The 21,529-nt window shown below is 49.0% G+C and overlaps 1 protein-coding gene and 2 long non-coding RNA genes across 3 annotated transcripts in view; 2 read left to right on the top strand and 1 right to left on the bottom strand.

Annotated features, from left to right (window-relative positions):
- Window positions 1-8,648, bottom strand: part of Slco2a1 (solute carrier organic anion transporter family member 2A1) — an 81,541-nt gene extending 72,893 nt beyond the window's left edge. The window contains exon 1 of the mRNA XM_052187502.1: window positions 8,553-8,648. Within this exon, the coding sequence (XP_052043462.1) occupies window positions 8,553-8,648 (96 nt within the window). The remainder of the gene's footprint in view (window positions 1-8,552) is intronic.
- An 870-nt stretch (window positions 8,649-9,518) lies between these two features.
- LOC127688651 (uncharacterized) lies at window positions 9,519-10,763 on the top strand. Its single transcript, XR_007978729.1, has 2 exons — window positions 9,519-9,613; window positions 9,715-10,763. It is a non-coding gene; the product is annotated as an uncharacterized LOC127688651 (long non-coding RNA).
- Window positions 10,764-11,063: 300 nt separating this feature from the next.
- LOC127688650 (uncharacterized) lies at window positions 11,064-18,826 on the top strand. The gene is made up of 2 exons (XR_007978728.1): window positions 11,064-12,868; window positions 16,520-18,826. It is a non-coding gene; the product is annotated as an uncharacterized LOC127688650 (long non-coding RNA).
- The last annotated feature ends 2,703 nt before the right edge of the window (window positions 18,827-21,529 follow it).

Here is a 21,529-nt window from a genome sequence, read left to right on the forward strand (position 1 = left end):
GAACCAGCGAAAGTACAGGCAATTCATCTCAAAAACTTTGGAGCCTCTTGGAGAGCCAGACAGAAAAGGTCTCACCCACAACCAATCAATCAACTGCAGACTCCTGGCTCAGATCCCAGCTATTGCCTCCACCTGCACTGTGAGTCAAAGGAAAACAGGAAGTTTAAGAAAAAGAGGAGGTCGCAAGGCACAAGTAAGGACCAGCCTGATGTTGACTGAGAAAGAGGTCAGTTAAGATCTGTTTGGGGTTCTTTCTGGAAACCAAAAGACACCAGGAAAATCCCATGTCATTTCTACTAATAAATATTGGCAGTGACCTATCAATATGTCTCTTTCCTCCAAACCGAGGGCATCTCACCAGATTCTGTACCTGACTCCTCTTTGGGAGCATCCCACTGGGCTCAGCTTAGGAATTTTCTGACCCACACCCCACATTTCCATCCTGTTTAAACAGTTGGGAATCTTTCTCTCTGTGACAAACTGGCTGGGTGAGCTAGCCAGATAAAGTTGATCTTTCCTGAACTCTATCTAGGTAATAGTCCTCAAATTTGATGGGCTTCTTCTGGGATCCTGCATTTGAGAAACACAAAACAGGTTCCTGGATGTTGAGGTTACCCCAAGATTTGGGGAACAAGAACAGACTCATAGAATTAGATGACTGTGGAACAAAATATAAAATTCATTTGATTTTCAGAAAAAAAAAATTGTATCCAAAAAAAAAAAAAAAGTAAGTCTTGGGGTTAGTCGGGTTAGGCCATATCTCCAGATTCTTTGTTCTCTTGTCCTTCCCAGATATGGAAACATATTTATTATTTAGAACCCAGAACCTTGACTGTGAGGCATTTGACAAGGTGAGTTCCATGCTGACCCCTTCTGAGGATCTCTGAATTGTACCCATGCTTCTCGGTGCTCTAGGGTAACCCATATCTAACCCAGGGACATTTGGTGTAACACCCCTCTGAACAGAAGTGGCTTTTCAAGAAGACTGACTAGAAAAGGTCTAGTTCATGGTGTTTCCTCTAGGACCCAGATACTCCTTAACTCTCTAAGGAGGTGTGCTGGGTAGATTTATGTCAACTTAACACACATGCTCAAGTCATCTGAAAGGAGGGAACCTCAACTGAGAAGATGCCTCCCTAAGATCCGGCTGTAGGGTATTTTCTATACCCTACAGGGATCAATAGGGAAGGGCCCAACCCAGTATGGATGGTACTAGCCCTATGCTAGTGTAAATTAAGGACTATTTTAAAATGTCAAGAGATCATGAGGGGAGGGCCCTTTACAAGGTCATTAGGTGATGAGACCTCTGTCCCCAGTGAAAGTTTTAAGTACCGAAGGCAAGTACTTAAAGTACTGGGTTCTATAAGAAAGCAGGCTGAGCAAGCCATGGGAGGCATGGCCTAAGCAGCACCCTCCGTGGCCTCTGCATCAGCTCCTGTCTCCAGATTCCTGCCTTGTTTGAGTTCCTGTCTTGACTTCCTTTGGTGATGAACAGGAATATAGAAGTCTAAGCCAAATAAATCCTTTTCTCCCCAATTTGCTTTTTTGGTCATGGTGTTTCATTCCCACAATAGAAACCCTGAGCCAGGAGAAGAGAGTCTGTCACCTCTCTGGTAACCTGGGCATTAGCATCAAATACTGGTCACACTGAATGGTCCAAGAGTTCCTTACAAGCCCTTTGATTCGATCTTTGCTTCACCATACCTGAGCCTCTTAGATATACCACTGACCTTCAGTGCCCAGAATGGAAAGGGGCTGGGAAGACCAGCTCATGAAGATGCCCATCCCCACAGTATCAGTCTACCCCTCACGCCCACAGTCAAGTCCAAGTTGACTTCTGCCTTGGTTTTGGTCTCCACCCCTGAAAGGATTTAATCAATTTCCAACAGTAAGGCAGACCCAGGCCACCAAGGTCTTCTGAGCCAAGCCAACAGGGCATTGATGGAAGAATCTCATTGCTTCCACTGGGTCCATAGAAGCTCTTCAGGCACAGTGCAGATCCAACTGGTCCGCTCCTAGTCTCATCTCAGTCAGCGACTCCTAGCAGGAGATGAGAATTTGAGACTGGGAAAGGAACCCTGAGGTCATGGAGCCCAAGCTTACAGGTCACGGATGAGAGAAGCGAGAAGACAGAGGCCTTCTGTGGTCACAGGGGGAAGGGGGCTGGGAGGAAGATGCTGAGTGGGACTCCTGCTTTGCCAGTTACTCAGCACACAGCCCTATGTGGTTCTCTTTCTCCTCAGCTGTGAGATGGAGGCCTTGTGTTGACACCTCTCTTCAGGGCTGTCATTAGGATTGTAAAGGAAATTTTTATTTATTGTGTATGTACATATGTGTATACATGTGTGTGCAAGTGCACATGCATGTGCCTGTGGAAGCCAGAGGTTGGCAGCAAGTGTTTTCTCAGTCTCTAGTTTTGAAACAAGCTCTTACTGAACCTGGAACTTATGGGTTTGGCTGGGCTGGCTGACCAGGGAGTTTTGGGGAACCTCCTGTCTATACCCTTCCAGGACTGAAATTAGAGGCCTGTGCCATGGCTCCCAGATTTTTACATGGATCCAGGGTTCTGTATCTAAAAGTCCAAGGGGGAAAACATGCCAATCAGCTGAGACCAGAAGGCAAGCGGAAGACAGGGGTGCAGGAGAGATCATCCCCATTGTCGAAAGGGAGCTTGAAATCTGCCCTGAAACCATCCCAAAAGCCAAAGGGTAAGGGAAACTCCACGAGTTAGCAAGCTCAATAACTCCACCATTACAGGGTGACAGCAAGCCCCTCCCTCCTCGAGCCTCATTCCATAGCTACAAAGATCAGACAGCAATACCAGGAGGCCCCTGCAGGTGTGCAACAATGAAGCTAAATGAAGAACCAACAGACCTACAGGAGAACAGCCAACTGCTGAGACAAGTTAGGAGAGATGAGACGCTGTGCAAGAACACCGAGAGGTAAAAACAGACAAGGCCTTGACCCAATCCTTGTAGCTACAGACTAACTCAAAATGCAATAGATTTAACGGCAAAACTGGGAGATGTTTACAAGAAGATACAGGGGGAAAACCACTCGGGGGTGATGATTCCGTGAAGCATGCTTAGATGTAGCACCAACAGGAGGAGCCCAACTGCCGAAGCCAGACATAGCAGGACATATTTGGTACCCAAGCAGTTCAGAGATAGAAATCAAGAGGATCAGGAGTTCCAGGCCAGCCTCAGCTACACTGTGAGTAGAGGGTAACCCGCCTACATGAGTTTAAAAACAAACAAACAAAGGCCAGGGTTTTATATAGCAATAAACAAGAAACTCTGTCTCAAACAATGTGGACATTAAGGACCAACACCTAAGGTCCTTTGTAAGCTACTGTGTGCTTACATATGAGCAGGTGTATACACACACACATACACACACAGACCAATAATTGGGATTCATTAAAATTAAAGATTTTTCTCTGCTGGGCAGTGGTGACATGTGCCTTTAATCCCAGCACTTTGTAGGCAGAGGCAGGCAGATTTCTGAGTCTGAGGCCAGTCTGGTCTACAGGTTCCAGGACAACCAGGGCTACGCAGAGAAACATGTGTAAACGAAAAAACCAAAAAAGAAAAATAAAAAGATTTTCTCCATAAAACCATTTTAAATGATTAAAAAAAAAAATCAGTCTTGATCTCTCCAGTCACGAGGACAACATGCACGAGACACGGAGAGATGGCACGTCTATTAGAAATTTTACAAAAAAAGAGTGGTAATATCAAAATCCGACCAGCCCACTGCGCAACTGACACATGTACGGTGAGATGGCCCTTCAAAGAGTTGGGAAGCTCCTTTTTAAAAAAGTATCATTGTTTAACAACCACAGCACTCAACAACACTCCATGGCATTTGCCCTAGAGAAATTCCAAGCTATGTCCACACAAAAGCCTGCACACCATCTCTCTTGCAGATTTATTTGAACTAGTCCCAAATGGGAAACAAGCCAAACGCCCTTCAGTAAGTGAACATGTGTAAATGAAGTACAGTACATCCGTACCTTGGCGTAGTACTCAGCAGTTACAAGGAACCAGCGCTCGATCCATGTAACAGTTTAAGACGGAATGGAGCTCAAAGACATTACTCTGAATGAAAACGGCTGATTTTCAAAAGGTCACCTGGTAGATGATTCCACTTATGTAACAGCCTTGAAATAATACAATCCTGGAGACGGACTCCATCTATACTGGGGATTAGGGACAGTGGTCAGAGGATGAGACTCTCAACAAGCCGGCTCAAGGCACTTGTCTGCGGTGGGTGGTGATACACTCCTGTATCCTCAGACGGGTGGCGTCTGCACAAATCCACTTGTGATAAGGCGGTACAGGACTGGACTGTATGTGCACGAGATAGCAATGTTGATTTCCTGCTTTTGATATCCTTTGTAATTAATGTTGTTATATAACATGGAGCTCTGAGGGAGAGTGGGTGTAAGGACACACAGGACCTCTAAAGCCAGCTTTGCTAAGAATCTGTCATCGTTTCAAACTGAAAATCATTTTCTAGAAGACTCTAGACAAATCAAGTTGTGCCTGGTACTAGCAACACAAGTGGCTTTCTCATGGAGTCACCATGAGAGAGCCCCCAGTAACAGCAAGGATCCCAGTTCTAGCCTTAGCCTGGGTAGTTTTGATCCTAGTAATAGGTAGAGACGGGGGAGCCTTAGGGATCAGAGGCTAGGCAATTGACCATAGTCAGTGAGCTTTGGACCATTTAAGACCCTTTCTCAAAGGAGATAGAAGGTGTTCATAAGGCTGATAGCGTGGGTTGTCCTCTGACTTCCACATCTGTGTGTCCACATATGTCCACTTGTGCACACACACACACACACACACACACACGCTATATAAAAATTACCCTCACTGCATGGTGGTGCCCATACCTTTAATCTCAGCACCCTGTTTAATAATAATAATAATAATAAATAATAAATAATTTCCTGTAAGAGTTGCAAGGCTCTTTCATGGAGCCTTGTGAAGAGAGAAAAGGCAGGAGTGGGTCAGTACTGGGAATTTGTGTCTGGGTCCCCTCTGCACCCACTCCTGAATGTCTCCCGGACCTGGAGAAAGGACTGTTAACTGATGTCTGTGTTGCGCCACTTACAGAGACAGCACAGTGCTCATGGGGCTGGTAGGACAGTGCTTCTGCCCCACAGCTGCTCCTACCTCTGCCTGCCACTCCTTCCTGGTCCATGAAGGCTTGATTGTCTTATCAGTGAGGTTGGTAACGCTATCCTCTGCTAGAGCTGTAAAGCAGATGGGATGTGGGTACACGATCCTTCAAGTCTGTACATTCATAGAGCTCAATTACTGTTAGCTATTATTTGTTATTATTATGGGCATTATGATAAGTATTATTAACTGTTGTCATTAACTAATAACTGCACCATGGAATTAATGGGACAATGCTTTTTCTTTTCTTCCTTTTCTTTCTTTTCTTTTCTTCCTTCCTTCCTTCCTTCCTTCCTTTCTTTCTTTCTTTCTTTCTTTCTTTTCTTCCTTCCTTTCTTTCTTTTCTTTCTTTCTTTCTTTCTTTCTTTCTTTCTTTCTTTCTTTCTTTCTTTCTTTCTTTCTTTCTTTTTCTTTCTTAAAGACAGGTCTCATGTAGCCCAGAATGCCCCAAGCTTACTGTGTAGCCAGTGATGACCTAAGCTTCTAATTCTCCTGCCTTTGTCTCCTGAATGCTGAGATTACAAAACCACAATGCCCAGGGTTTTTTTTTTCCTAATTTTTATCATGAGTTTTTATTTTTTATCTATCTTTTAATTATTTTTAAGATTTTTCTTACTTAACAACTTTTTCCAATATATTTTGATCATGTTTTTTCTCCCCCAAATCCTTCCAGATCCTCTCCATTTCCTGAACCACTCAACTTTATCTTCTATCTCAAAAAAACCCTCAAAAATGAAAATCAAAACAAACAAAAAACCCAATAAGCCAAAAATGCCTAAGCTAAACAAAAGTCCACAACAAACAAACAAAACTTGGACTTTGTTTTATCCTTGGCATGGGTGTGCCCTGAAGCGTGGTTGATATGCACAGGGACACACTCCACTGTAGAAAACCGATGCTTGCCTTTGCTGCTATTTATCAAATGCAATTAGCATCTTGGTTAGAGGTGGGACTTACTCTCCCCCTCAGCACTGGGACCCCATCTGGCATGAACTGTGCAGGCCCACAATGTGGGGTCAAGGATGGAGCCCAGGGCTTCATGTCAACTGGCCTAGCATTGAAATCAGAGCTCCTGGATGACACCAGAATGCACAACCTTGTTTACGGTTGATGTTTACGGTTGATCTCACATGGGGCTCACCCTGGGGACACCCTGTTTTACCCTAGGACATTCTTACCAAGGTGCATGATGGGAACGACTCATGACACCCACTTTTTCAGAAAAGGACCCCAGAGGGCCAGGATAGGTGAGCTATGTGTCCTGTATGACCCAGGAAGTGACCGGCCAGGCCGGGCCATGGATCCGAATCCTCAGACTTTACTCCTCCCTTGAATCATGTGGAGCATGGGTTTGCAGCAACATCTGCTCTTGACAGTCCATCCCAGTGACAAAGATCCCAACAAAATGACAAGCAACTGGGCTGGGTGTCCCTTGTTACCTTTCCCCTGCTGGGAAGGCACAAGGCAGTCACTAAACCTGTCACCAAGAGAAGGAAATCTCCCTTCAAACAGCAGAGGCCCAGGTTAGACTTGTCAGCAAGGAAAAGCTTAGCATTTCCACTCAGGGTGCCTCGGGTCTCGGGACGAACCCGGCTAAGGTGGGGGTCTCTGCAAAGTGCCTGTCATCTGATGCTTATTATCCGCCAACCAAAGAGACATTTTAACAGACTCAAGAAAACCTTGTGACTGAAAAGAGCTCTTTACTCTCCCTTCCCAGGCCAATTGGCCTGGGTTCAGGTCTTGGGCATGAATCTCAGCATACGAATGTGGGTTTTATCTTATTTTTAAATTTTTTTCAACGAAATGGCTGCCACCACTTGTTTTTAGAGGTTAGAGGTACTGAGTCACTCTTGTCACCCTCACCGTCAGGAATCTTGGGACAGCCACTCTCTTTCCATTCTTGGGGAAAATGAGAGAGTCCTCCCTCCCCATGCGGCCTGCCACAGTCCTGTTCCTTAGAGACCACCCATCCTTGGACACACCCTTTCCTTCTAATTAGCAAGTTTTAAAAAAAAACCCATAATTCTCCAAGTCCCTCTACACTGGTAGAATCAAAACAATATATGGTATCCCCAGCTAGGTCTGGCTGGGGGTTTGGGGGGGGATCTGAGGACTGTTTTCAATTATCTCCAATTTTCTGTGTTAGGAATATTCCAATGGGAAATCAATGTAGCCTTTTAGAACCGTGGTGGTGGTGCTGGTGATTCTGGTGCTGGTGCTGGTGATGGTAACAGAAGAGAGATTCCCCCACCAGTTCCACCATTAACAATCTGAGGCAGAGCCTGCAGGTGGCACCCACTCTAACCCCCGAGTCTCTTTCCGTTAGACACACATAGCCTGCTCCAATCCTTCCATGTGAGGTCTAGCCACCTCACACTTATAGCACCCGTTTCATCTAAAATAGCAATTGTGGGAGATAATCTCTCTGCACCATATGCTCGGACCCCAGGGCGCCTGGATGTCTGGTCAAGGTCGTCTAGAGCCTTCCAGGAGGTACCTTCCTCAGGAACCTCTCCCCCAAATTTTGTGAGGACTCAACCATTCCAGGTCCTTCAAAACCTGGCCGGAAGTGGACCCCACTTCTGACCTTACCAAAGAAGGCATTCTCATGCCAACAGTTCCTTACAACCCCTGTTTTTCTTCCATAACGCCCCATAAATCTCAGGCCACAGGCACCTCTGGTGGCCCTTCTCCATAAACCTCTAGTGCCTGCTGTTTTCTGAGGCCAGCAGGAAGGGAGGATTCTCAAATCTGCTGGAAGCTTTGCAGCCAGGTAGCAATCTAGCCTGCGACTACTGCAAAAATGAAAACCCAGGCAAGGAGTGCAGGCTTCCACCATCCGCCCGCCCAGAGCAAGGCTCGTGCACTCTGAGTTGCAGCATCTCAGGGTGCCCACAGCCTGCTGCCCACAAGGTGCTGGCTGAGCGCCTCTGCATCCACTCTCATTAAGGAAGAGCGTACCCACAGCAGCAGAGACCCAAACGAATTCCCTGGAGGAGTTCTTTCTCCAAGGAAGAACAGGACAGCCCCCTCTTACGTAGGTACGTCTATTCTAGTTATTCTCTCCCATGAGAAACTGCGAGCATGTGCGCGCAAGAGAGAGACAGAGACAGAGAGACAGACAGATAGAGAGAGACAGACAGAGCGAGAGCGAGAGCGAGAGAGAGAGAGAGAGAGAGAGAGAGAGAGAGAGAGAGAGAGAGAATGAGAGAGTCGCTCCCCCTCACAGCCGGGCCTGGCTCATAGATGTGGCATCGTGGCACCAGGGACAGAGAAGGGAGCCGGGTGCACCCAGAGCTCCCGGACTGGCCTCATCGACGTCCCAGGCACCCACGCTGCCGCCTTCTTACCCCGAACTCTACTCACCTTAATGTTGCTGAAGATCGAGCGGGAGCAACGTCTGGCCGGGACCGAGGAGGTGCCGCTGCCCTGGCGCGCTCCGGGCTTGGGCAGGAGCCCCATCGTGACTGAGGCGATGTCCCCTGGCCGGGCTAAGGTGGTGGCGGCAGACCTGGGGTCAGGTTCTGCGGGACTCCGGTGCTTCGGGCTTCAGCGGCCGTAGCCGGGCGATGGGGAGCGCGACCCGGAGACTGAGCAAGAGAATGAGCGCCCAGAAGTTTTTATAAGTGGCGGCCGATGATGAAACGCGCTCGCTCTCCTCCCTCTCTTCCTTGGGTGTCAGAGGTGCTGCTAGCCCCCGCCCAGCCGCCACTACTGCCTCCCCCAGGCAGGTGTCGCGGGTCCTGGAGTCGCGGCTGCGGAAGCCCGGAGGCTCTGGGACACGACCTGGGCGAGCCCTGGCTGCCTATCAGGTCCTGCTGGCCGGGGGTGGGTGTTGTGGGTAGAGTGCGGGGAGATGGCGGGTCCCCGAGGAAGGGGTGACAGCGGATGGAGGAGGCAGGAGGCTGCAGGCCAATGGAGAGACCTGGGGACTCAAGGTGGGCGCGGCACTGGGGAAGGGGCGGGGGGATCTAGAGTAGGCTGGAGGAGCACCGGGTGGTGGAGGGGAGCGAGGAGTCTCTGTGGCTCTCCTGGTTGTCCAGAGCCGGGCTCTGAGTGTCTGCACTCGCTCTGCAAACCTGGGCCCTCGGTTCCGGAGATGGCTCTGAGACTCGCCGCCCAAGCTCTGTTTGTGCTGAGGACTGATTTATATTTAAACTGCTCTTTGCGCTGCAGAGGAGGGTGGGAAGGCGTAACAAGGTGGAGAGGTGGGGGCCGCCCCAGGGCTGGGCTCGAACTCACTGGACCGGAGCCAAGGTAAACTGCAGGCGCTGTCGAGTGTCAGCGGGTCTGGCCTGAAGTGCTGGGGGTTGGGACAAAAGGAGCGCTGGTCTGACATGGGATTGCCCCCGCCCTGACCTCCTCTGCAAGGCTGGAGTGAGCAAGATATTTTTTCCACTCTTGGACTCGGACCTTAGAGAAAGAAGGTGAGCCTTTTCCAGAAAAAGTCAAAAGAGATCCAGCAAAAACTCTTGAGGCAGTTCGGAGGAGGCATCCTTCCAGCTTCCTACTCTATTGTCTTCTGGAGAACCACCTCTTCCAGCCCAGCCCAGGAAAAGATGGCGTCAATATCGCGGACACCGAGGGTGAAGGATGGAGCCCTCTGCTTCGTTATTTCTAATGAAGGTCGCTGTTTTTCCAATCCTGACCCGGTTTGACGGTCTGGGGACTTCTTCCTACGCTCTGGCAAGCAGAGGCCAAGGACTCTGGACACAGCAACAATCCAGAGGCTGTTGGACAGTGGACAACTTCTGGTTGTTTTGTTCACCTGCAGAGAGAAGTACAGACAGACAGGCTTTCCAGACCCACAGCGAGCTTGAGCACCCGTGGGACACAGGTAGTTAGAGGTGACAGTGTACACTGGGCACAAAAGACCCCATCCATGGTATGTTGTGCCTGATGCCCTGAAGATTTCCTGTACCACCAGTGCTAGATCTAAGAGAGATAGGGGTGCTTTCATGGTCCGGTCTTACAGGCAAAGATGCTAGAGGGATCAATTACAGGGACCAAAGCCGCCCAGCAAGGAAGCAATAGAACTAGACCCAGAACTCAGCATTGCCTGATGCCAAAGCCCAGCCGTGAAGCACTCTTGTGTAGAATGAAGGAAGGGATGGAGGGCATCTTGTTTTTGAAACGGAGACTCACTGGCCTGGCATTGACCAGTAAGCCCCGAGGATCCACCTGTCTCTGCCTCCCCTGGCCTGTGATTATAAAAGCACACAGCTGTCCTTGTTCTCTTTGATTACATGGGATTGAACTCAGGTCTTCCTGCTTGCAAGGCAGGCCCACTACTGACAGCTATCTCACTGGCCTCGGGCACTTTTAAAGTTATCTAGTATAGCCATCTCATTTCGCCGTGGGGCCTCGGTGATTAGAATTTCTTCCTCAACATGTGGCCTTCCCTTATAGCTCTTATGGTAGACAGCCGGCGAGAATCCACCCCCCTGTAGGTGCTGTACTGCTCCTTTAACTTTGCCCTCTGCCTGGTATCACGGCCAGTGTGTCACCTCCAAAGGAAATGTTTATTCAGAAACGCTATCAGGAGAGTCCAGCGAAATACAGTGTAGTCCGACCTCAGCGACTCCAATGAGACTTATGTGTCTGCGTATGAACTGATGACATGGGTACTCCATGGTACAGTTAAGGGGAAGGGTTTTGTTGTAGATGTGAGGGAGAAAACACACAGAGGCATCTGGAAGGGTCCAGAGCACAGAGAGAAAGTAGTAGACTGAACATGGCCAGCAGCCCAGGCCTGACCAGGAGAGAAGCCCAGACAGAGCAGAGACAGAGAAACCTAGAGAGGGGGAAGGGAAGGGAGAGTATGAGGGGGGAGGGGGAGAGAAAGCGAGTGAGATTGGGTGGGGGCGCCAAAAAAGAGGGAACATAGCTGGTAGCTGAAACTGCAGGGTTACAGTGACAATGAGTAGCTAGCTTTTGTCTAACTACCAGGATTTGGGGAAATGGAGTTCCCTTTGGACCGACAATCTGTTGTAAGAGATTGGCTGTTGGTAGTTAGAGGGACATGACCTGATGCCCTCAGGGTTCCTTGTGTGGCTCCCATGACTACAGCTAGCTCACAGTCACAAGATGGCTGCTCCTCCTCCAGCCTCCTGTCTTTATTTCAGGAAAGAAGAGGAAGACTGGAAACAGGAAAGGGCCAGGCTCACAGCAGAGAAGCAACTTCTCACACACTGACTTGGCCTTAAATCTTGTTGGCTGGACCACAAGATTTCCTACAAAAATGACCTACAAAGGACATTTAGAAATAAGCTCCACACCAATGCTGCCCTCTGGGGTAAAATTGGAAGTTCTGTTAGGGCAAAGAAGAGAAAGGATGTTGTATCAACACTGAGCGTCTCTACGGGGAGCTATCCGCGCCCTCAAAAGAGTGTCACCAGGATCTCTCTTCTGGATTTTCCATCCCTCCGTTTCAAGAAATATTTTCTAGTGTTAAAAACACAAGAGCCCAGCCCCTCCGCACAGTAGCAAGCCCTGGCCTCTGTGTCATTATGTCTCTGTGTGAAGAGCAGAGAGAAGGCTTCAGCCACGTTGCAGAGACTGCGCATAGGAGCTGCGAACACTCAGGAGAGGGGCCCCAAGGCGGTAACTGTCAAGTGACACCCTAAAAATAAGGATAGTAAAGAGGGAAGGAGGTACACCTGCTCCCTGGTCTCATTCCGGCTGGAGTACCACCAGGGACAGCAGGACTGCGAGGGGCTGGGGAGAGACTGGAAAGCCGAGTGGCCTGCTAAGAATGGAGGCCTTATCCCCAGAGCACAGCGACAGCCATTGAAAACTTCTGAGTAGCAGGGGCTCTGAGCTGATTTGCATTTCCCATGATCCTCTTTGGCAGCCAGATGAGAGAGCAAAGGGGTAAGATCCAGAAAGATTTCCAGGAGCAGAAATACAAGCTTGGATCACACAAGAGGTAGGGAGAAAAAAAATTCAGGAAATACTGCAAGGAGACGGCACTCCTGTGCTAGTGGTACACACGTCCGTGAGGACTCCCACCGCTCAGCTTGCACACGGCGTTTGCCACGTTCATCCCCAGGAGAGGGGACCCAGAAGGACTAGCAGCCACAGGGGAAGCCAGTGGTGTCCTAAGAATTCACTTTGAGTTCACCCAGTTTGAACTACATACAGGTAAAGATGGGCAGCTGGATTCTAAATATTTATCCTTATGCCCACAGATAATTGTAGCTCTCGTCCCTCATCAAATAAACTTATCTGTGCAGCAGATGGACACCATTACAGAAAACCACCACTGTTCAAAGTACAGAGAACATGTGATCATGGGTGTTAAGTCCCACGGGATACATCTGTAACACAACTCTTACACTGAAGACTCATGGAACATTCCAGGAGATGTGGCAGAGCATTTGATTCTAAGAGCCAGAGGACCAGGAAATCTGCTGTGAGACTGTCTCCTAGAAACAAAAGGGAAGCTTCACTCTTGATACCCAGCAACATGGGTCTAAACAAGACCTGTGTGAGGATGACAGCGGCAAACATGCTAACACAGGGAGAAGAAATCTCACAGGGCCTCGCCCATAGGCAAAGAATTATAGGCAGCTAAGGAATGCAGAGAGGGGGAGAAATAATCTTCCCCAAAGAGGAGCCTTATACTTAGTTGCCCAGTGCCAAGTGGTCAGCGCTGGAATCACATCAAATGGACTGAGCAGGTTGGGTTTACATATCTATATCTATACCTATACCTATATCTATAACTATATCTATATCTATATATCTATATCTATATATCTAGATAGATAGATAAATAGATAGATAGATTGTGTGTATGCATGTATGTGTGTATGCAAAACAACAAAGCAAAGGAGGCCATGAGTTTGAGAGGGAGCAAAGGAAGAGTTGGAGGGAGTAGAAGGACAGGGGAAAGTGATATTATAATTTTTTAAATTAAAATAAATTCTTGCTGGGTGGTGGTAGCACACACCTGTAATCCCAGCACTCTGGGAGGCAGAGGCAGGCGAATTTCTGAGTTCGAGGCCAGCCTGGTCTACAGAGTGAGCTCCAGGACAGCCAGGGCTACACAGAGAAACCCTGTCTCGAAAAAACCAAATCCAAAATAAATTCTTTTAAAAGTGGGCAGATGGTGGGTGGCCGTGCTGACGCAATGCCCAGGATAGACACAGAAGTCAAGAAGAGGGAAAGTGGAGGTGACGCTGACCCTCCAGAAAGGATGAAGTCTTCCAGTGAGAGTGTGAGGAGAAGGGTGTCCAGAGAAGACACATCTGCCTGAGAGAGAGAGAGACGGAGCGGAGGGTGGTAAGCCGGGAGGGCGGTAAGCCAGGGGAGACAGGAGTGGGAGAGAGACCAGAGATCATGTTCAAAGAGGAAGGCTGAAGACTGTCCATGCTGCAAACGAGGTGTGACCTGAGGGGCCGCTGCTCAGCTGGCCAAGTCCTGGACTGAGAACCCAAGCAAGGCCTTAACAGTGGGTGGCATGGTTGAAGGCCAGATTCTATGGGTCCAGGAGAACCCGGAAAGGAGAAAGTGTAAAAGCGCAGTGGTCCTGACGTGGTTTTAGTCACAGGTCACAGGTCAAATTGTGTGATGGCTAAAGGCACAAGTCTTTCTGGTGTATTTTACTATCTTAACCGCTTTTTCTTTGTTCTTTCCCAGTGACACCCCCACACACACACACACACACACAACTTTGGTCACATCTCCCCACCCCCCATTATCCTCTCTTCCCTCCCCCTCTCATGAACCCCTTCTTGTTTCCCGCAAACCTCCTCCTACTTTCCTATCTTTCTCTCTGGTGTTGCTAGTTTGTTTTATTTTGGTTTGTTTTTCTGTGACCCACTGCGTTTAATTACGGAAGCCTGCAGGAGCATGGGTGGAGAGTTATTTACTTGAGCAAGAACAACCTACCAGTAGCTAGACCACTGAGGAATATGACTCTCTCTGCCTCAGCAGCCATTAATTGCCTACGGCTCCTCAGGGAGGGGTGGGGCCTTGTGAGCCCCTCCCTTGTCCATGACGGAATGTTGATGGACCCAGTCTTGAGCAGGTCGCTACGGCTGTGAGCTCATGCTGCAAGAGTCATGTCCTGTTCAGAAGACAGACAGCATTGCATGGTGCTCCTTCTTGCCCTCGGGCTGTCCTGTTTAGTGTTGCACTTTGGCCATGATCTCCCTAGCCATGGAGTTTTGACCAGGTTTACAGTACCTGATTTGAATCCCTCCTGAGAAGCAGGCCTGCAAGCCAATAAGAAAGTGGTTGGTTACCTCCATGATAGTCATACCACTGTTGGTGGGTGGTGTAACTCTCAGGGTTCACAGCAAGATAAGACCATTGATGGTGCTTCTTCTCCGGCGCCTGTACAGAACTTAGAATCTTTTAGCACCTGGGGACCAGCCGGCAGTAAGACACTCCTAGTTCAGGTTCAGATTGATTTTTCTATGTTCTGCAACTAAAGTATAGGATACCTTCAGCAATAGTAGTCTTTGTCAACTAGTTCTAGCAGGCAATCAAAAACAATGGTGATAGCCTGAATTGTTTTGAGGACCCTTGGGTCCTTCTTAGCCTACAACTCATGAGGAGATATCCTACACAATTGTATATCATTATTTGACACATACTTCCAACAATGGCAAATTCATTTAATACTCTAAACTATCCCATGAAAGATAATGCTTTTATTAGTTCTGGTTTATATTTGCAAAAAACTGGGCAAGAGGACCAGAGAGATGGTTCAGTGATTAAGCGGAGTACAGCTTTTGCCAAGGACTGGAGTTCGGTTTCCTGTACCCGTGTCAGATGGCTCACAACTGCCTGTTAACTACAGCCTGGGAGATCTGGCACCCTCTTCTGGCCGCCATGAGCAACTGCACTCACATGTGCATACTCTCACACAGACACACAAAGATACACATAATGAACAAAAAAATTTTTTAAAGAAAAACTAAGGCACAGAAAGGTACAATAACTTGGTCAGTCACAGAACTCTTAAGTGGCAGAGCCTGGATAGAAACATGGATGCCAGGGACAGAGTCCAAGCACATGGGGGCTCTTATACACAGTCTGAGGGCCACAGCTGTAGTCTAGAGTAGTCCAGAGCCCAGGGAGGGATGCATCATCCGTCACTGCCCCTTAGAAAGCTTTCCCTTCTCCTGGAAAATGCAAGCCCTGCTGCCACAATCACAACCAGATGGTAACTTCTCCCTATACAAAAGTCCAAGAAAAGCTACAGCCATTGGTGGGCCCTGTCCAGCTACAAGACCACCATTTTGCTCTTCCCTGTCCTACGATTCTGGCCCCCCAAGCATGGGTTTCCCCCGGGGCCTCCTACCTACCATTGTCTCTCCCTCTCAGCCTGTTTCCCCCCCGGCCCCCAACTCTCAGACACACTCCAGCCTCCCCTCCCCTGAGAAAACGCAACGTGACAAGAGGAGTGTATGACGGCACCAGAGTTGACAGCATGCCTACTGGGGTTCTTCATTCTCCCTGGGATGTGCCAGGGCCTGGCGCACACGCCCGGGACAGTTTCAGTGGCCATTCATGACATTTTCAGGATCTGGCTCTGTTGTGCTGGCTCCTGGTCTTACCCAGAGCAGGTCATTTGGCGAAGAAAGGAGAAACTCCCACGGACCACTCCCGCATCCCCCATGTCCACTCCCTCGGCAGCCTCTTCCTTGGTCCAGCCTGCACTATCTGCACACCCTCTGTTCATGATTAGGTCATAGCCCCAGCCCATGCCTAGGTGGGTTCACTGTCACTGCTGTGAGTATGGGGGTCCACTCTGCAGGCACACATTCAGCAAGCTTCTATGTTCTCTCAGCTCTCCACAGGGCAGCCTGAAGACCTGTGGGCCTTGCTGTCCCAAGGCTGCTGAGCGGATAGAGAGCCATGGTTGGTCTTGGCCACGGTTCATGTTTCTAACTAGCTTCTGGTCTGTACCTAACAGTCTTCTAAAAATGGTTTACTGTGTTTTAACTCTGTGGAGATAACTCTCGTCATTCCACATCACTATTTAGATTCTGCTGAATTCTCCACCTTTCTTAATTCTTTCCCAATACAATTGTTACCTAAAGCCAGCAACAACAGCTCGCAGCGTATTGAGCATCTTTACTGTGTGCATGGTTATATGTGATAGTGGCTTTTCTCCCCGGTCTCATGAACTGCTGTGCTGGCCAACAGGAGTTATCCAGCCATCTGCCAGGTTTGAATGATGGACATTTCTTTAATGTGATTATTGTATAAATAGTGATTTTTCCCCCTCAAGCCGTTGCTTTAAGACTGGGGATCAACAGTGACTTGCAAAGTCCAGTGGGCGTGAACTCACCTGGGGATCTTTTTCTCTATTTTAGGTTACCTCCCCTGCTGTATTTCCACCACGTAGGTCTCTTCTTCCTAGCAGTGACATCTTTCTGGACTCTGTAGTGCAAGGCCAGCATTCCAGGCTGGGGAGGAGTGGGGTGTGTGACCTAACTAAGCCAGCTGTGGAAGACCTCCCAGGGAGTCCTCAGGTCTTCCTTGTCCCCACCATTCCACACGAAGCTCTGCAGCTCCAGGTCACACAGTCATCTTGAAGCTGACCAAGAGTGCCTGCCATTGGTGAAACTGCCTTGATCCAACTTTGAAGAAGGACTCCGCCCTCCTGGACCTACACATCTAAAGTGCTAGGCTTTGTGATCCGAAGTGGGGCTACCTTCTTGGCCCCATCCCACAAGTTCTCAGGCAAGTCACTTAACTTCCTCCTGCGGCTGGATTCACAGGTAGCTTCAGCAGGTGCTGCCCCGCCCTCTTGGTCCCTCCCTGAATGTAGCCAACTTGTTTTTCTTTGTTGGTTTCTGCCTTGCCTGGGGCCAAGTCCTCTCCACTAGCCTCCTTCCAGACCCATGATGTCCAGGCCCAGGTGCTCTCCACAGCAGGCATAATCTCCCTCTAACTTCATGTGGAGAGCTTGGGAGTCTCTGCACCAGCCTCAAATTCCATTCTTCCTCCAGGGATCCTAGGGTGGGTCTTACCTGCAGTATGTATACATATAAACACACACACACCACACACACACACACATACACACACACACACACATACACATGAAGGAGAGAGACAAACAGAGACAGACAGACAGACAGAGACACACAAAAGACACACAGAGAAAGGAGAGAGCACTCCGTGACAACAGGCTTCCTCAGTCTCTCACAACACCTGCCTTCCCCCCCTGTCCTGTGTCTCTGTACTTTATCCACCACAGAGTCAACCCTAGAAGTCCTCATGAGGAGGCCTGAGGATCCTTGCCTACTTCCTAGATTTCCCACAAACACCTAGATCAGCACCTGACCTCTCTGCAGCAAGCGTCCTGCCTGTGCCGTGTACCCTGTACCCTGGCTCTAGATCTAGCTGGGCCCCTCTCTCCTCCGACCTTTGTTCCTCAGTCTCTCCTCAGCGTCCCCAGTCTCTTTCCCCTTTATCTGTGGTGTCTGCCATTCCTGGAAGGGCCTTGAACTCCCTATCTTCCCTCCCCGCTTCCTCGCCTTCCCTGCCTTCCCCTCCTTGCCACAGTCCTAGCCCCTTAGTGTCAAGCCCTGATTTTCCCACTTCTGAAGAGATCGGTGCCCTGTTTTGCCATTGCTACATCCTCACTGCCTGGCTTGGTCTGACTTCCTACCAGGTGGCATGTGACACTTCAGGACAGGGACCAAGTGCACACAAAAGTAGAAAGCAGGACACCACTGCAGACCACCCAACTGGGTGGATCCAGTGGGCACCCGCCCCTCCTGGCCTCTCAAACACACGGGGTGATGGGAGACAGACTTCCTGCACATCTTTGTTCCCTTCTGAACACAGATAGGGCATTGGGACTGGACAGGGATTTCCAGCCCTATCTCAGAGTTCTGACCTCTTCCTGTTCCAGGGCACTTCACTTGGGCCTGGGACTGTAGCACACCTTGGACCATATCTGTGAAGGTGGGGTGAGTCACCTGATGAGGTCACTGAAGGCCAGCCTCCTCCCAGTTCAGGGTCAAACGCACTGAGGGTGTGGTTCTTTGCATTGGGTATTTAAAAGAAAATGCTTACTGTATTAGCATAGAGCTGGCAGAGGGGGCGTGGCCAGTGGCGGAGGGGGCGTGGCCAGTGGCAGAGGAGGCGTGGCCTGAGCATATCACAAAGGACTGTGAATATCAAACCCACAGGGGATGCTGGGTTCCCTGCTCTGAGAACTTCCTTCTAGCCACAGTGGAATTGGAAGTCTCTGAAGTACATGGCTAGTATTTGCCCCTCCTCAAGTCTGTCTCTCTTTTGATGAAAGCACCTCCTGATCCTCCTTCTTGGGACCAACACCCTCAACCACTCACAGGTTAGAAGGTATAAGCGAGTAGATGCCCATTGAGGGGGACTTAGAACAGGCCAAGTCACCTTGGCCTCTGCTGAAGCAAACAGGTCGGTATGTTTCTCTTGGGGATGCCAGGAGTGGGAGGTACTGTCCTCAGTGTGAAGGTCTGAGGAGTACTGGAGAGTTAGTTCCCTAGGAAGGGCCAATAAGAAAGGTAGGCAGATGGGGCCACAGTGACTGCGACCTGTGGCCGTATCTCGAGGCGCTGTGTCCCTCTTGGGTCACTGCATCTGGACTTTGCAATTCCGTGAGCTAATAAATTCTCTTTATGGTTTAAGTTTTGCTGGGCTGCATTTCCTGCTGTTGGCTTCTGAAGGGTCTGGTGAGTCCAGTAAACCAAGATTTGGGCTGAGCTGATAGCTCACTCGCCTGCCAGTCACACTGTGTAGCAGGTTGCTGATCCCATCTCAGAGAAGACGAGAGGCCAAGGGCAGGCTAGACCCATGGAGGTCGGTGTGACCTGGCTCTCAGGTCTTCTGAGTGCAGCCATTGTCTCTCTGGTCTCACACACTATAGAGCCGCTAGACCCTGCTGGGCTCAAGCGCTCATGGCTGAGTGGATACAAGGGCAGAGACAAGACTTCTCAGCCCCCAGTGAAGAGGGGTCCTGAAGTATTCAGAAGCACAGCTCCATGGACTCTCTGCGGGACTAACAGTTATCACAAAAAAGTGATAATAACAAAGAAAACATCTATATCATGTTGTCAAATACAAAGGCCAATTTGAGAGGGCAAGATGGCTCATTGTGTAAAGCTGTTAGCCACCAAGCTTGAGGACACAAGTTCAATCCCTGGGAACCACATGAGAGAAGGAGAGAACAACTTCCCCAAGTTATCCTCACAGCGACACACATATACACCAAAACACCAACACACACACACACACACACACACAAACACACCCTTAATAAAAAATAAATAAATGCGATTTAAATTTTTATAATTATATATTCCATATATAATATGTATCATTTGTGATTTTAAAATGCTGTTCCAGGAGGACACACGCACGTGCGTGTGTGTGTGTGTGTGTGTGTGTGTGTGTGGTGTGTGTGTATGTGTGTGTGTATGTGTGTGTGTGTATGTGTGTGTGTATGTGTGTGTGTATATGTGTGTGTGTATGTGTGTGTGTGTATGTGTGTGTGTATGTGTGTGTGTATGTGTGTGTATGTGTGTGTGTGTGTGTTTGTAATCCCAGCACTGGTGAGAAAAAGACAAGCAGACCTGGATCTCGCTGGCCCACCAGCCTAGCTGAATTGGTGAACTCCAGTTTCAGCCAGAAAACCTTTCTCAAAAACTGAGGTGGAGAGTGATTGAAGAAGACACCCGGCATTGGTCTCTGGTCATCACACATCTGTGTGCCCATGAATACAGATGGGCACCTACCACACCCGTGCATTGTCTTACAGGCAGTGTAAGACTAGAAGGAAATACAGAGAAGTATTTATAAAGATTATAATTACATTTAGTGCACATGTGCTCTTGTATAATCTCATTTTTCTATGTCTTTTGGATTTTAGAAGTATTGTTTTATAATGAAGCAAACATAAGGGGCTTTGTTAAAAAAGAATGGGAAGAAGAGGAGGAAGGAGAAGAAGAGGAGGAGGAAGAGGAGGAGGAGAAAGAAGCAGTCTCCTGAACATGCAGCGGTGTCTATACTCAGTTTTGGGATGGATATCATCATCAGGAATCCCACCTCCTCAGACGGGGTCATGGAGGACACTCTAGGCCCTGTCCCGCCTCTCTCTCTCTCTCTCTCTCTCTCTCTCTCTTTCTCTCCCCTTTGTGGTTTGGAGGAGTCATGGCTTCTCTCTGTTGCTTCCATACACTATGAGAAGTTACATGGGTAGCCTCCAAGCTAATGTTCCAGCTCCTGGGACTGCCAAGACTCACAGTCATCCCCTGCCGTCCTAAGGGAGCCCACCCCTTAGAGCGTGAGTTAGAGCCATGCGCTCTGCTTCTCCTGCCACTTCCCAGCGAGCACAGGTCCTGTTTCCTAATCCTGCCTCCATGGCTACTCTGTTGTGTATTGCCTTAAAAACAAGCTGTGAGAAGCATGGGCCTCATGTCCTCTACGCAGGGGAGAACGCTGAGGCTGGAAGAGGCTGGCCATGGGATCTGCCTCACTGGGCCAATTGGAGGCAGGGTTGGAACTCAGGCTGCAGTCTGGCCTCTTCCAAAGTCCAAGCCACTGGCCACACTGACATTACCTCTCTTCTAGAACATTCCTTGGTGACATGTTTATTTGTCCCTTGCACAAATATTTGCTGAGCACCAGTTATGTACATAACGCCAGTCTTGTTTGCACAGGAGGAACTCTGAGATTCCAGCCCATCCTTGCAGTTCAGAACAGACAAAGGGAAACACATGGACCCTGCTGGGGACACGGGACCATCTCAAAGGCAGTATGCAGGATATACCATAGTTTCTATTTATAGCCTGAAAAAGTCTATAATGTCATAATGGTCTATTTCTATTTCTCATAAAGCTTATAACAACACAATATATTGTCATATTAACTGTACATGAAGCATGTCTGATACATTTCAGATCCTTTCTCATTCCATATCCCATGAGCTCAGCTGCCGCCTGCTGCTAACTGACTCACAGACAACTGCCAGACCTTCTACCCTGTGATGGTTCCTATTGATTGCTGACTTAATAGAATGTGGAATTGCCCGGCAGGCAAAGCTCCAGGCAGTCCTGGGAGGGATCATCCAGACTAGCGCAGCTTCTGGGTGGAATTCTGTGAGAAATCACTCTGACTGGATGGGTTAGTTGAGATGCTCCCTAGGAAGGCCCCAGTCTCTGGGCTGCCGTCCTGGACCGCAGACAAAGACAAAGCAACCTGAGCATCAGCGTTCACTGCTGCTTCCTGGCCGTGGGTGCAATGGGACCAGCCGCCTTGTGCTCCTGCGATGGTAACTTCTATCACCATACACTGTAAACCTGAACTACGAGTGGACCAAACAAACAACCAGC

Source organism: Apodemus sylvaticus, chromosome 7, assembly GCF_947179515.1.
Source record: "Apodemus sylvaticus chromosome 7, mApoSyl1.1, whole genome shotgun sequence".
Taxonomy (NCBI): domain Eukaryota; kingdom Metazoa; phylum Chordata; class Mammalia; order Rodentia; family Muridae; genus Apodemus; species Apodemus sylvaticus.